Source organism: Chlamydotis macqueenii, chromosome 10 (genome assembly GCF_036417535.1).
Source record: "Chlamydotis macqueenii isolate bChlMac1 chromosome 10, bChlMac1.mat, whole genome shotgun sequence".
In the NCBI taxonomy this organism is placed as follows: domain Eukaryota; kingdom Metazoa; phylum Chordata; class Aves; order Otidiformes; family Otididae; genus Chlamydotis; species Chlamydotis macqueenii.
The window spans coordinates 18,547,777-18,560,816 of NC_141565.1; the positions used below are offsets into that span (position 1 = coordinate 18,547,777).

Consider the following 13,040-nt stretch of genomic DNA (forward strand, 5'->3'; position numbering starts at 1 on the left):
TTATTATAGCATCCTGTGCAAGGAATAAGGCGGTTGCTGCCTTTTTTTTTCTTTAAGTTTGCTTTTTTTTTTCCCAGCAAAATCAAAGTTACAAACTTAAAGTGGGTTGTTTGTTTGGGTTTTTTTATTATTTTTGTTTTTCTTTCCTTTTTTTTTTTTTTAAGACAGGGTGGTCCCCTCCGCTCACTCCTGCAGAATTAGCAACAAACCACCACCACAACTCTGCAGCTGGCCCTGCCGCTCCGATGTGTCCACTGCCAGGCTCTCCCAGAAGAAATGGGTTTGTTTTTCTTCTGGGTAGACACAGCTGAGTGAAGGACTCAAAACGAGCGCGCTTTCCAAGCAACAAGCCCAAGTGAAAAATAACAGTGGTGGAACTCATAAACATACCTTCCCTTGCAGTGCCCGTTGTGGACAAAACTATTTAAAAATATCTCAACTGTGTTCTGCTCCTACTCCAGAGAGAAACCCCCAATACTTAGGGTGCTCCTCCCAAACACGCCAGCCTGGCCGGGATGGGTCTTTGGGGCCGTTCCTAACAGCACCGAAACCACTGCCACTGCTAAATTAGGGTGACAACAGCACAGTCATCATCCACTACCCTGGGCCCTTACTGGTTTTCTGCTCCAAGGGTTAGCGTGGTTAGCGGTGAGGAGGCACTCACTCTCCTGTTAATTGATTTGGGCAGCGTCTTTGACGGCTGTCAAACACAAAGGTAACTGCTGCCATGATGGCTTTTTTCCTCCTATTTTTAATTCCTGCGCAGAACATTGCTACAACCTTTTCTGATGAAAAATAACCTGTCTGATATTTCCCCTCTCCTTTAAAATGTTTATCCTGCTCCCAATCTGCAAGGTGTAGTATCACCAAGGAAGGTCAGGTTTCAGAGAAGCTAACGGCTCCGCTGTGCGCTCCCACCACTTCGAAAAGACGAACAACAGTCCCTCAAGTGCTGCTGCCGGCGGCATCGCAGCGACTCACGACGGAGGGTTAGAAATCTGAAATTAAAATAAACTGCTTAAAACCTGCAGATACAGAGAGAGGTGCAGGAGACCAAATAAAATGGGACAATCTCTCAACCCAGTCAACAAAGTGCTCATTGTTCCAGTCAAGACAAGTAACGCAGCAATAAATATTGAGCAAAGGAAGTTAACCTGTATCCACAGCCTTTGAATAAACACCAGAGCTAGAAGTAAAATCAACGCAAGGCCTTTGGCTCTTGCCAACTTGTGCTTTACTCCTCCTTGCTTGGCCTTGTTTTTGCTTTTGGGGATTTTCTTTGCTTTCTCTCTTGTTATTCAGCCTTTCCTGTACAAACTCCTTATCGCACAGCAAAGGACAAACAGGAGGAACCGCCAGCATGCCATTCAACTAGGTGGACGACAGCCCGCTTGCGTTCTGCAAACCCACTTGGGCGCAGATAACCGGGGGGAAACAGGCCGAGCACGACGCTGGCCCTCAGCCCCCGCGGAGTCAGGGAGCCCCCATCTCCCCGCTACACCCCGTCCACCCACGAGTGACCAGACGCAGCCCTACAGACCCCTTTAACCACCAGATCCAATTCAGTGACTACCCCGTAGGACTGCACAGACAGCGCTTGGCATCTCTGGAAGATACGGGCACATTCACCTCTACTACACACGCTTCAGCATTCAGCTCTTGATCTGTGAATAAATAAATGCTTTGGTTAGCTCTCATTTTTCCTGAAGTGGTTTATCCGTTCCTGTGCTAACACCTCAGCCAGTAATACAGGTTTTCACAGTGAGTATTAATTCTGATTTCGCTTTTAAATCACATTTTCTTCATTTGAGCATTATTATATTCCACAGAACTAGGCGTGAGCATCATGCAAAAGGCATTCTGGTCCACGGTTGTGAATACAGCTGTGTAGGCAGAGGAATATTTGTTTTCCAAGTAATTTGTGCACATTCACAAAATTACAGCTGTCTGCAGTTCTCCTGAAATATCTGCCCTGCTGTTTACAAGCCATAAAATATAATCTGTCTTTTGTAGGGTTCCAATTGGTAAATTTGGAAAAATATATATATATATATGTGCATTATTATTTGTTTTACACTCAGACTGGCTACTCCCCACTACATACTGGCTCTTAAACCTGTACAACAGCAGCACTAACTCGAAGAGCCACTGCCCTGAGACAACAGCGAGCAAACCTGTGCGAGATCCATACGGGCCTCTCCAATACACTCATCCCAGAGTAAGCATCCCATGAAGAAGACCACTCAAAGTAGGTTACAATCCAGCGTCGGGCGATAGGTTGCCACCTTGGCCCTAAGAGAGCTCAGGCTGGGGCAGAGCCGGGAGGTTCATCAATGAATAACGCGGCCAGCGATAACAGGGACAGACCATCAACAAACAGGTCTTTACGCACCTGTTCTTGCAAGCAAAACCAACAAGATTAAAATTACTAAATGTGCACTGTGGCTATGAACCAAGGGGCTAGGCTGGCGGTTGGCATCTCCCAACAGGTTTGCTTTGGATTTTTATCCAAGTTATTAAGGGTTAGCCAAAGCACTTCTATTGATTTTTAATTTTTTTTTTCCCAATGAAAGATGGGAAAGTGTTTCCGATTTTTGCCTTTTGCTTCATGACTGCAGAGATAAAAATACCAGTGAAATGTGCACCGCACCTGCACAACACAAACCAACCCTGCTCAAAGCCCAGGACACAAACCACGAGTAACTCTTTGGCCCAAAACCTCGATGAGCAGCAAAGTGCACAAAACCAAACACAGAATTGTAGAATGGTTTGGGTTGGAAGGGACGTTTAAAGCCCATCCAGTCCGACCCCCCTACAAGGAGCAGCGACATCTCCAGCCAGATCAGGTTGCTCAGAGCCCTGGCCAACCTGGCCTGGAATGTTTCCAGGGATGGCGCATCTTGCCCAGAAATCACAGTCTGATCGCTACCACCGGGCAAACCAAAATGGATCACATTGGTACTACTGGAATGACTTTGGTGTAAAACTGATTTGAAAGAAAAATCAGAGGTCGGAAACTCTTTGCTTTGATAATCACATGTACCCCTTCCAACACCCTCAATCCGTGTGCTCCACCATGTTACCTACTCGATGCGTGCTGCCACGTGACTCCCACGGAGCTGCTACACCACTCCCATGACGTAACATGATGGAAGACAACTTTCTGCGGGGCCAATGGTACCAAGCTACGGGTGGCCTTGGTAGCTGCAGCACAGGTGACACGGCACGTGCTGCTCTGACACCCGTCACTACCTGAGCTCTTCCCGTCATCTTCCCAACTCGCTTCAAAACACAATTTCAAAACTTTTCCAGCTAGACACGCTAGACTCGGGATGTAGATTTCCCAATTAGCCTCTGTTTAAACATCTGTTGGTAGACTGCATCTAACATTAGTTATTTGAGCAAAGCGCAATTTGATTAGGCTGTCTGAAACGGAGCCAAAGTCTGCAAAATAATAGCTCAATTAAATTTTGTTTTGCTTTCATTTGTCTTATACTTTCCTGAGTGTGATACAGTTGCATATAATCAAGTAAACTAATTCCTTTCAAAATGAGAGATTTCGGTGCCTTTTCTGTCTCCTCTCAAAGTTTATTTAATAATCTATTCCATCTTCTCCATGCTTCATCGAACTCCATCCTGACACAAAGTACGCCGCTTTCTTGTGCCTTCAGTCTACTTTAATTTTCTAGGCTTTCAATGCCTTGAGATTATGCGCCATTAACGTTACACCTTAAATGGATTAGCTATTTATAAAAGGCAGATTACACTTATCGGGAAAATAAAAACATTTCAGCAACGCAACAGCCTTTCCACAAAATATTTTGCCAACCTGATGACACAGCTGTAAAACTGTCAAGCTCCGAAGCCCCATCCAAGCGGCATTTCCAATCGCTTCCCTGGGTTTAGCTTCTCCTTCTTCTGTTATATTGCACTTGTTGCCCTGAAACTTCAATATTAGCTCTAGAGATTTAAACACATGAGGCAAACAGCTGCTCTCCTCCGCTCGAGCAAGCTGGATCAAAATGCCTTCTCTCTCTCTTCCCCCCCCCCCTTTCTTTTTAAACAAGTTGCTGTAACTCAAGTATTTCTGGCAAAGGTGACGGTTTTAGGGCAGAATTCTGCTCTGTGATCATCACCGCGGATTCCTCCTCTCCGCGCACGAGAAACAGCAGAGCTTCCCCGCGCTGACTACGGAAACTTTGCCTTGAGGATTTAAAAAAAAAATAAAAAAGCCGCAGTCACTACGCTGCTACGTAGATGTGTGTATGATTCAAATTTAAACATTTCAACATTAACTTCTTTCACACTTCTGCTAAAGGAAAATAAAAGCACGCATTCTTTGAGAGAAGAGCTTGCTTTTATGGGAGGAGATTTTTGATACACAGTACTTTTTCTTTAGTGTTTTTTTTAACATATTTGTTGCAAAGTGTGAACACAAAGGGACAAGCTGCAATAGGTACCTGCCAGGCTCTTCCCCAGCGCGTGCTGCCGCGAGCCACGAGCGCTGCTGCAGTTGGTAAAAATCTGTTATTTTGGTGCAGAAAAGCCGGGACTCCGCCAGCACCGGTCCAGCTCTGCCCTGGGCAGTGCTTGGAAACACTCCTGCAACAAAACAGCCTCAAAAATTAGAGGCGGCTGAAGTCCGTGGAAGTTCAAAATGGGCTATGTCCTATTTAAAATGTAGAGAGCTACTAAATATGACAACCATCTGATGTATGAAAATTATTCACAACCAAAAACAGACAGTCTGGAAATAGCTGGGATGACTTCATTTAGACAGAATTACCCAAATCTGTTTCTAATATACACAGTACACATAATAAATTTTTACAATATGACAAGGAAAACAAACTTAATAAAAGTTCCTGATCTTTTGTTACACAAGCAAGCTATAGCCATGATATGTTTATAATATTTTGCCCATGATATCACAGCTAAGTAACAAAAGCTAAGCAACACCAAAAAAACAGTGACTAGGTATGACTTCACCTCGCGGCTCCCGTAACGACAGCGCCGCGCTCAGCGCCCCACCTACGCCCCACGCTCCGCGACTGCTCGCCGTGGCGCTTTTGACTAATAGTTTCCTTTTTTTTCCCTTCTCCCAGGCACCCTCTGACTCGGGAAGCTGCAGATCCCTGCGATGAGGGTTTGGTTTTTTCCAGCTACGCCAGGACTCATCTGAACGGTAAGGGATTTTTAGCCTGTTTCCTTCACTCCTGGTTATTTGACAAGTGCTTGAAAACCCTGTTATAAACAATCTCTGTAGGAAAACAGATGATGTCTTACGATCACAGAAGGTAATTTTTTCAAGAACCCAACTTTTTGAGCGTTTCCCAGATGCACCGCGTCAATCTTCCCGCGATTGACTATCTCAGCTGGTTTTCCAGCCCGGGCGTCGCGCCAGGCGGGCCGGACTGCCCCTCATTGTCACTTCTGTTCGATGGCACTTGCACCCACTGCTGTTATTCCAGGCTTCAGGAAATTTTCTAACCACTGGACAGGCTCCAGCGCCGCTCACTAATAAGTTGCAGATTGCAGCGCACAGAGCGTGTGTGTGTGTGTGTACACGCGTGTGTCAGATCAGGGCCACAGGCTGTAGCCGGGGGGGGGGGGGGGAAACAGTAGTTCAAAAATGCTGCCTACTCAAATTGACAGAAAAGTGACCCCTGCACTTCATCAGAAATTCCTGCAGACTGACAAAATAAAGGAGTCTGCTTTTATCACACACAGTGAGACTCATATGGAAAAAGGGAAACACTACATCACTCGACCTCAGGTTGCCCCCTTTTCAACCACGGATGGTTATGTATAAAAACTGTAAATCAATTTGAGATGTATTAACGGAGATTCTCTCTTTCTCTATTAAAGGTAATACCTTTTAATCTCTAGACTTATTTTGTAATGTCAAGCAAATGAGAGAGACTTAATTTCCGTAACTGAGTTTTGTTACTCTTAAGTCTATTTAGCATCTCTGCGTGGTGTTCACATAATTTCCTACACGGCTTGCATCAGGAAATAATGAGCAAGCATCACTTACCCAACACTGACTCACAAATATTTGCCTACATTAACGGAGCATTAAAAGCCATTTTAAACAACTTAAGGAAATTGTGCTGGCCTCCGAACCGTGATTCACTCCTATGAGAAATTAAGAAACTTTTCCTCTTCTAAAGGCAAAAATCAGCTGCCGCAACCTCCTCGTAACATCGTTCGGTCCTAGGGCAGACTTTCCTCTTCCAGATCCCTACACAATAGATTTCTTTGCTTAATGAAACCGCTTCTGAAATTTTCCTGCACTCAGTGTTGGGTACTTTGAAATTTCAATCTTTTCACATCCTTGAACTCTCATCAACATTTTTTTCCAGGCTGTGTCAATAAAATTGATTACTTGCAGTTCTGAACTCTGTTCTGCACATGGAAATAAAACAATTTGTTTTAAAGTATTTTCTGAAGAAAGCAGAACTTGGCAATCATATCTACGAGATCAAAAAAAAAAAAAAAAAAAGTAACGAACCAACCAAGCAAAGCTTCCCCACAAAAAGCAAAGCAAAAAGAAACCTCTCCAGCAAACAAAAGAGAAGCCACGTCCTGATTTTATCAGGGCAGCGACACAGCTACATTCCTGACACACACATCATCCACCTCACCGCTGCGCTCCCCGTTGATAGATCTCCCCGTCAGATAGGAACGATCTTTTCGGCTCATTAATATGTTCATTAATTTGTTATCAATTCTAGCTCGCTGTACTTAAACCGCTCCGTACCGTGGCTCAAAAGGGCCTCGACAGCGCTGCCGACATCCCGTACGTGAGGACCCCTGACCACCTGGCTGCTGAGGCGCCTCACGCCTACAACCGAGCTGTTGCTTTTACAAGTTTAATCTGGGTATTAAGGAGCCGATTGTTGGAACCACGTCGCTACAACATCTTCAACCCAGCTGTACATCACATAAACCGCTCTCGGAGGGGGCGGTCTCCCATCATCCCTAGCAGCAGCGCATACCTTTAACTCCCTAATCTGTAATACGACAAAACACCGCTCTCATTTCTTCCCGAGCACAAGTGGACTACCAGCAAGGGTCCAACACTGTTATTCCTAATTACCTTTTTTTCACTCTTGATCCTGTGGCGCTCATAATTAGTTACCTGGGGCTGCAATCCAATTTGAAGTGATGACAAGAAAGTGATCCATGAAAAAGTAATAAGTTAAATCCAATTTCAGCCTTCCTCTAATTAAATGCACATGGAACTAATGACTCAAACCCTACCATTTCAGTGATAATGGTAATTAGCGAGGTGGGAGTCACTCTCTTTTTTCAACACCGTAGGTGTAAACCACAAGGTAAAATGGCAGGAGCACTCTTAATTACATGTGTCATTTTGTCAGCAATTTACACGTTTCTGACCAGTCAGGAAGGTTTCATTTGTTTTCTCCTCCCATGGGGTGGGCAACACACAGCCGGACCTGGGCACAGCCAGCTCCATGGCCTCACTCCCAACCTGGTCAGAAATCACCTTTTTTTTAAAAAAAAACCTAAATGTTTCATGTCAAAGCAGAAAACCTGCTAGAAAATGATACTCAAGGTGCTCTAACAAGGCACAGGCCTGGACGTGAGGGACCCCGGCTCCTACTTTCAGTTTTTCCCCTCAGCGCCGACTTCTTTACGAGACGCAGATGCCGAACTCCCAGTATCCCGCCGGGAGCCACGCACCCCAGCGACGCTGAAGATCTGCAGCTCTCTGACCTTGGGCGAGTCACTTAATATCTCTCCGCCGGCGTTTACACGGCTATAAAATAAGAATAATCATATTTGCTGACAGCACCTCACACTGCCAGCTCTCTCAACATACTGGTATTTTCCTAGAAGCCGTGATTTTTTTGGAATCACGTAATTTCAGGACAATCATAGACTTCTTTCAAGAAAAACATCTGCATTTGTCACCTTTCTGCTCAGTCTGAAAAGCTGGAAAAACTGAATATCAAAAGCTTTTAAAAAAATATAAAAGGGCAGCAAAATAAAGGCCCACAGGTTTCACTGAAAAAAAACCCTTAGTATCAAAAATTTCAAGCTGATCATGTAATTTTGAGGACCTGACTCAGATTTTGTTCTGTTTGTGGGGGGGATATGTGCACTTCACAGGCATATTCCAAGAGCTGACTAACATCCATCACTGGGCTTAGGGATGAAAACCAGAAGAGCCACGGGTTCTTTGGTGGAAACCAGCAAAACCCAACTTGGCTTTATTTCCAAAGTCAAAAATAAAATTGAGAGATTCAAGTGAAATTTTCACAGGTCAACTATTTAAAACCTGCAGAAGCTCCTGTCTACCCAACAGGAGCAGAAGCTCCTGTCTACCCATTGACTTCATCAAGCTCAAATTCAGATCAACTCCGACGTTCAAGCGTGAAACAGAAAGACACTGATACAAATAGAATAAATGCACTTGCAAAGTTATTTCCCCACCCAAATTACCTGCTGAGACGTAATTTCTCTACCAGTTGTTAAATTTACCACTATGTAAAAATGCTGCATCGCGTGTAAAACCCGAGGCTCCGTACGCGGGTACTGACGTGCTCCATGCGAAACAGAGAATACCCTTCCCCTCACCTTTCCATGTTTATTATCTTGTCACACTAACGATTCCTAATTTCATAAAAAACAATCGCAACTGCCCCCAACATCAAGCTGCAGTGATTTTTTTTTCCTCTTGTGCTCTTCTGTTTCTCAAGATACTGGAAAGAATTATTAAGGTAATGCAGCATGCAAATTAAATTCTACAAAAGCCCAGCCAAAAGGCGGCTTTAAAAAGCAGCGGTATGCAAAGGCAAGGGCAGCTCCGTCCTCCCAGCCTCCCCCAGTCTCACCCCGAAAATCTAAACCAAACCCAAGCTCTTTTCTTGGCCGTGACTTAAAGGGAAGATTTATTTTCTGTTTTGTCAACCTAACCCAAAAGTTTCCATCTTAGTAATTTCATTATTTCTTCTCTCCCAACACACGCAGGTTAACTATCATACAACAAATCTTATTTCAGCACATAAAAAAGTCAAGGGACGGGTTTCGATTGCGAGATACTGGCTTGGACGTCCTAAATCTGTTTACAGTCCGGTATCCAACTTTCAGCTCAATGCAACACACAACATTTACGTCTTTAAAAAAAAATTGTATTTTTAGTATTGCCAAAACACACATGCACTTTTACTTTCTTGGGAAAAAAAAATGCGCCTCTTGATTTGTTTCCAGTCTGTGCGCGCTTGCCAGCAGCTAAAATGCTTGAAGAACCAAAATGAATAATCGTTAAGAGCATCAGCAACTAAAGCTGCAAATTTTAATCAATACATCTATTAATACAAAGATATACTTATCTTGGCCAGGAAAAATGTGCACATTTTTAAAACCCTAAGCATACCTGGCCTGTTAAATTATTTGTTTCACAGACTCAAGGAAGTCCAATGTCCATGGCAAATATATTATCAAGCATGCTTCAGCCTTTTTTTCACTTCCAGTAATTTTTGTGGGGCCGCTATTCTTTATATTCTTTTCCCAACTGCTGGTTACTAAATCCATTCCTTAACTTTCAATTTTCTTTTGTTTGTGTCATCAGGCTGTGAAACCGGAGGTCACTGCCGAACAGAAAGCACGGCAGTGCGAGATAGGCTCAAAATGTGAGTCATCGTGTCGTTGGAGATTTTATTTTCTTTTTTCAACTATCAGCAGAGCACATCTCCACTCCTGTGTCCAAGTTCTTATACACCAAATATCTCCAAATTTACTAAAAGCAAGTCACCAGGTAGAGCCATCAAGGTCAAGAGACCCCAAAGACCAACGCTGGCGCCCATTGTCAGGTAAACGCTACTGAAGCCACCATGCCCCAGCGCAGCCACGGGATGCCGGGCTATATTTAAGTACTGTGGCTATTTGATCAGTGAATAAAGAAGGAACGCAAGAAATTATCCACGAGGCAGTAACAGATTCGCTACACAGCATACAGCAGATTAATTTTCCGCCTCTGTTTGTGGTGGTGGGGCCATAGCCATAGCCTGCCAGCCAGCATCAGACGCAGCTCCCCTGCTCGTGTTCGGGGCTTTCGCCCGCGTCACGGAGATAAGCAATGTCTACGGTGCTCTTGTTACGCACAAAGTCTGTCTGTCGGAAACCAAACGGGTAACTGCCAACCGCTGTGGCTGTCCAAGGAGACACCTATATTGATAAACTCGGTGCAAAGATGACTTGGTTCGTTATTTAAGTAAATGTTTGAAAAAGGGGCGCATTTCCACCACCCTCGGCATTTATCCTACGTACCATCAGTAACGGGTACCGCCTGGCCCGTGTGGTGCCATCCCACCTCAGGGGGTGCAGGCGCCTGCACGGGTGCAGTTTTACTCAGAAATCCTACCCCCAGTGCCACCATTTCCCTTCAGCACCAGATTTTCAATTGCAGGGATGCGCTCGGGGCCTGTCACATTCAAGAGGACTTCCAGTACGTTTAAGACCGCAAAAGCACCAGGAGTAAGGAGGGGAAGGGAAGAAAAAAAAAAAAAAAAAGACTGGGCAGTCATTTGAATCAGTGAGTGACAGGCTGGGCCAGCTCTCTGTATACATTAATAAATTAGAATTTTAATTGTGTCTCTGACTGCAGGAGCTGCTCCAGTACTTTAATACGTACCAACAATTGGCTATGTTACGGAATCCGCGATGTGGCCTTCACTGTTGACCTCTGCAACACAATTCCCAGTCTGACTACGGAAACTGTTTGGTTTGATCCTTTCAACTTATTTGAATCCTGACAAATAAGCTCACAGCTGAAAGGTCAACACAGTCATATTTCATCCTCTGGAGCTATTCCTAAGACATCTGCACAACAAAGCACTTCTTTTAGTACCTGACACTGGACCCAGCCAGCGCAATCTCTCATTAAAAATGTCCCCAGTGGAAGAGTCTATTAAAAGGCATATGGATCAGCTATGGATTTACCAAATAAAATATTTTTGAAAGCATTAATGTAACGCTTTGGATTACGGCGCTCTACGCTGCCAATAAAACGTATATTTGCCCAATGACAAAATGTTTCATACTTTCCGAAAGAATAATAGCTCGGCTATAAAGCGCGAGGTGTTGTCCAGCAGCCTGAGCACGGTGGTGGGAGCCAGCAACTCGTGAATCTTAATCCTACCTCTAAAACCAATTCCCTCGGCGATCCTAAGCAAGTCACTTAACCTGCTTCCCTCAGTTTCCCAGTCCAGAACTGGGATAACGCTACTTACTTATCAGACTTTCCTTCTGGGGATGTTTTGGAGATCAGTATTTGCAAAATGCTTTGAAGATGAAATCACCACACGAAGGCTTGAAGACGTCCACCCAGGGCCAAGGGCTGCAGCTAATAGTTATTCCTCGCTCAGGCTAAACTCCCCTTGAAGCCCCATCAGCTTTATTCAGGTAAGAACCGGAGGATCGAGCCCTCCCGCTTTAATGTCAGGGCCTTTAGCGATGTCGGCTTTACCTTCCATATTCTAGCACATATTTTTAAGAGTCTAGGATCCGTATTTTTGGAGCAAAATAATCCAAAACACATATAAAAGGCAAGAGAAGCAGCAACGCTGTCAGGGAACTCATGGTGATAGTATATCAAACTAAAAAAAAAAAAAAAAAAAAGAGCAAAACAGACATGAGTTTGACAATGTGCTATGACAACAAGTGAAAAAAAAACCCAGAAAGAATTTGGGGCTACAGAGGCTGAAGCATCAGACATAGGAGCGCGAGATAAGATAAGCTAGAGAGCTCTGTGTGACTGTAGCTGAACCGCTGCATTCACTAACTTATTATCAAAAATACAGTGACACTCTGCAACTGCAAGGAGAGCAATAATAAAAGCAATAACCAGCTGCAAACCCGCAAAGCGGTCAAGGGTCTGGAAGTGCCAGTTTACAGAATACATAAAGAACCAGATACATATAATTTGCCAAAACTGGCAAGCACGTGTTAGTATCTGAGATGTCTGAAGAGTGTGAACACAAGGCAAGGCAAGGGACTGACTCAGTATTTATACAAGCAGTGTTACTTGGAGCAAGAGGATGGAATTAAAGTGGAAAGTTCCTGAGCGTGTGCTTTGTTATGGAAAACCGTCTGAAGGAAAATAACAGCGGTCCCACCATCACTTGGGATTTCTAACACTAGAATAGCAAAGAAAAAAAAAAAAAAAAAAAGAAAAAAAAAAAGGAAAAAAAAGGAAAATGTGATACATGACCTAATAGGTCTCTCTCGTCTTTAACTCCCATGATTTATCCCACAAGACTAGCAGAACGTACTCCAAAGCTGCCGATGTGTGCATACATCTTCTGTTTGGGAATGCTGTATTGGTTTTAGCTTTCTGAATTCATAACAGCACAAAGCCTGGTAATATTCAGATTTCATTTCTGAAGATGTCCATAAATCAGCAGACAATAAAAGGGGAAAAAACACACCGACGATACGATATCCTAGTACTTCCCAATATCCTTCACACAGCAAATCAGCGGTTTGAGCGAACGCAGACTACAAACGGCACAGCAATCAAACAGAAACATTAACGCAAATCTCCTGTGCACGCTGACACGGTAACAAAAGGTATTCCATTTTGTCATGATCCAGCCCTACTAGATGCTCATAAAAGTACACGCTCAAGATTTGTAAACACGCCGCGGGTGGGATTTTCAAGAGCACCTAGCACCGGCGCTCACGCTGCTTATGCCAGCCACAGCCACTCTGTGGGCTTCACTGAGAGGAAGCTCCTGAAGGTCTCCTCCCAACGTTCACAAGCAAGACGCATTTATTCAGCTTTGACAAGCCCCAGCCCCTCACGGAGGAACACAGGCTCCCCTTACCTGAAGGGCTGGCTGTTTCTCATTCCTCTTCGGAGACTTTAATCCACTAACTTGTTGCTGCTGCTGCTGCTGTTGCTGCTGTTGCAGTAGAAGCTGCCGTGCCACCTGGAGAGCCTGCAAGGAAAGAGGTTTGAAAACTGAGTTTACGGCAGACAGGGCATGGGGAGCTACGTGCATGGCACA

General features: G+C 44.3%; 1 protein-coding gene across 17 annotated transcripts in view; it reads right to left on the minus strand.

The window, feature by feature from the left end:
- The window catches only part of FOXP1 (forkhead box P1), a 382,770-nt gene that overhangs the window by 99,733 nt on the left and 269,997 nt on the right, over nt 1-13,040 (minus strand). For all 17 annotated transcript variants that reach the window (XM_086755804.1, XM_086755817.1, XM_086755816.1 and 14 more), the window contains one exon: nt 12,858-12,971. In XM_086755804.1, coding sequence (XP_086611930.1) covers nt 12,858-12,971 — 114 coding nt within the window. The remainder of the gene's footprint in view (nt 1-12,857; nt 12,972-13,040) is intronic.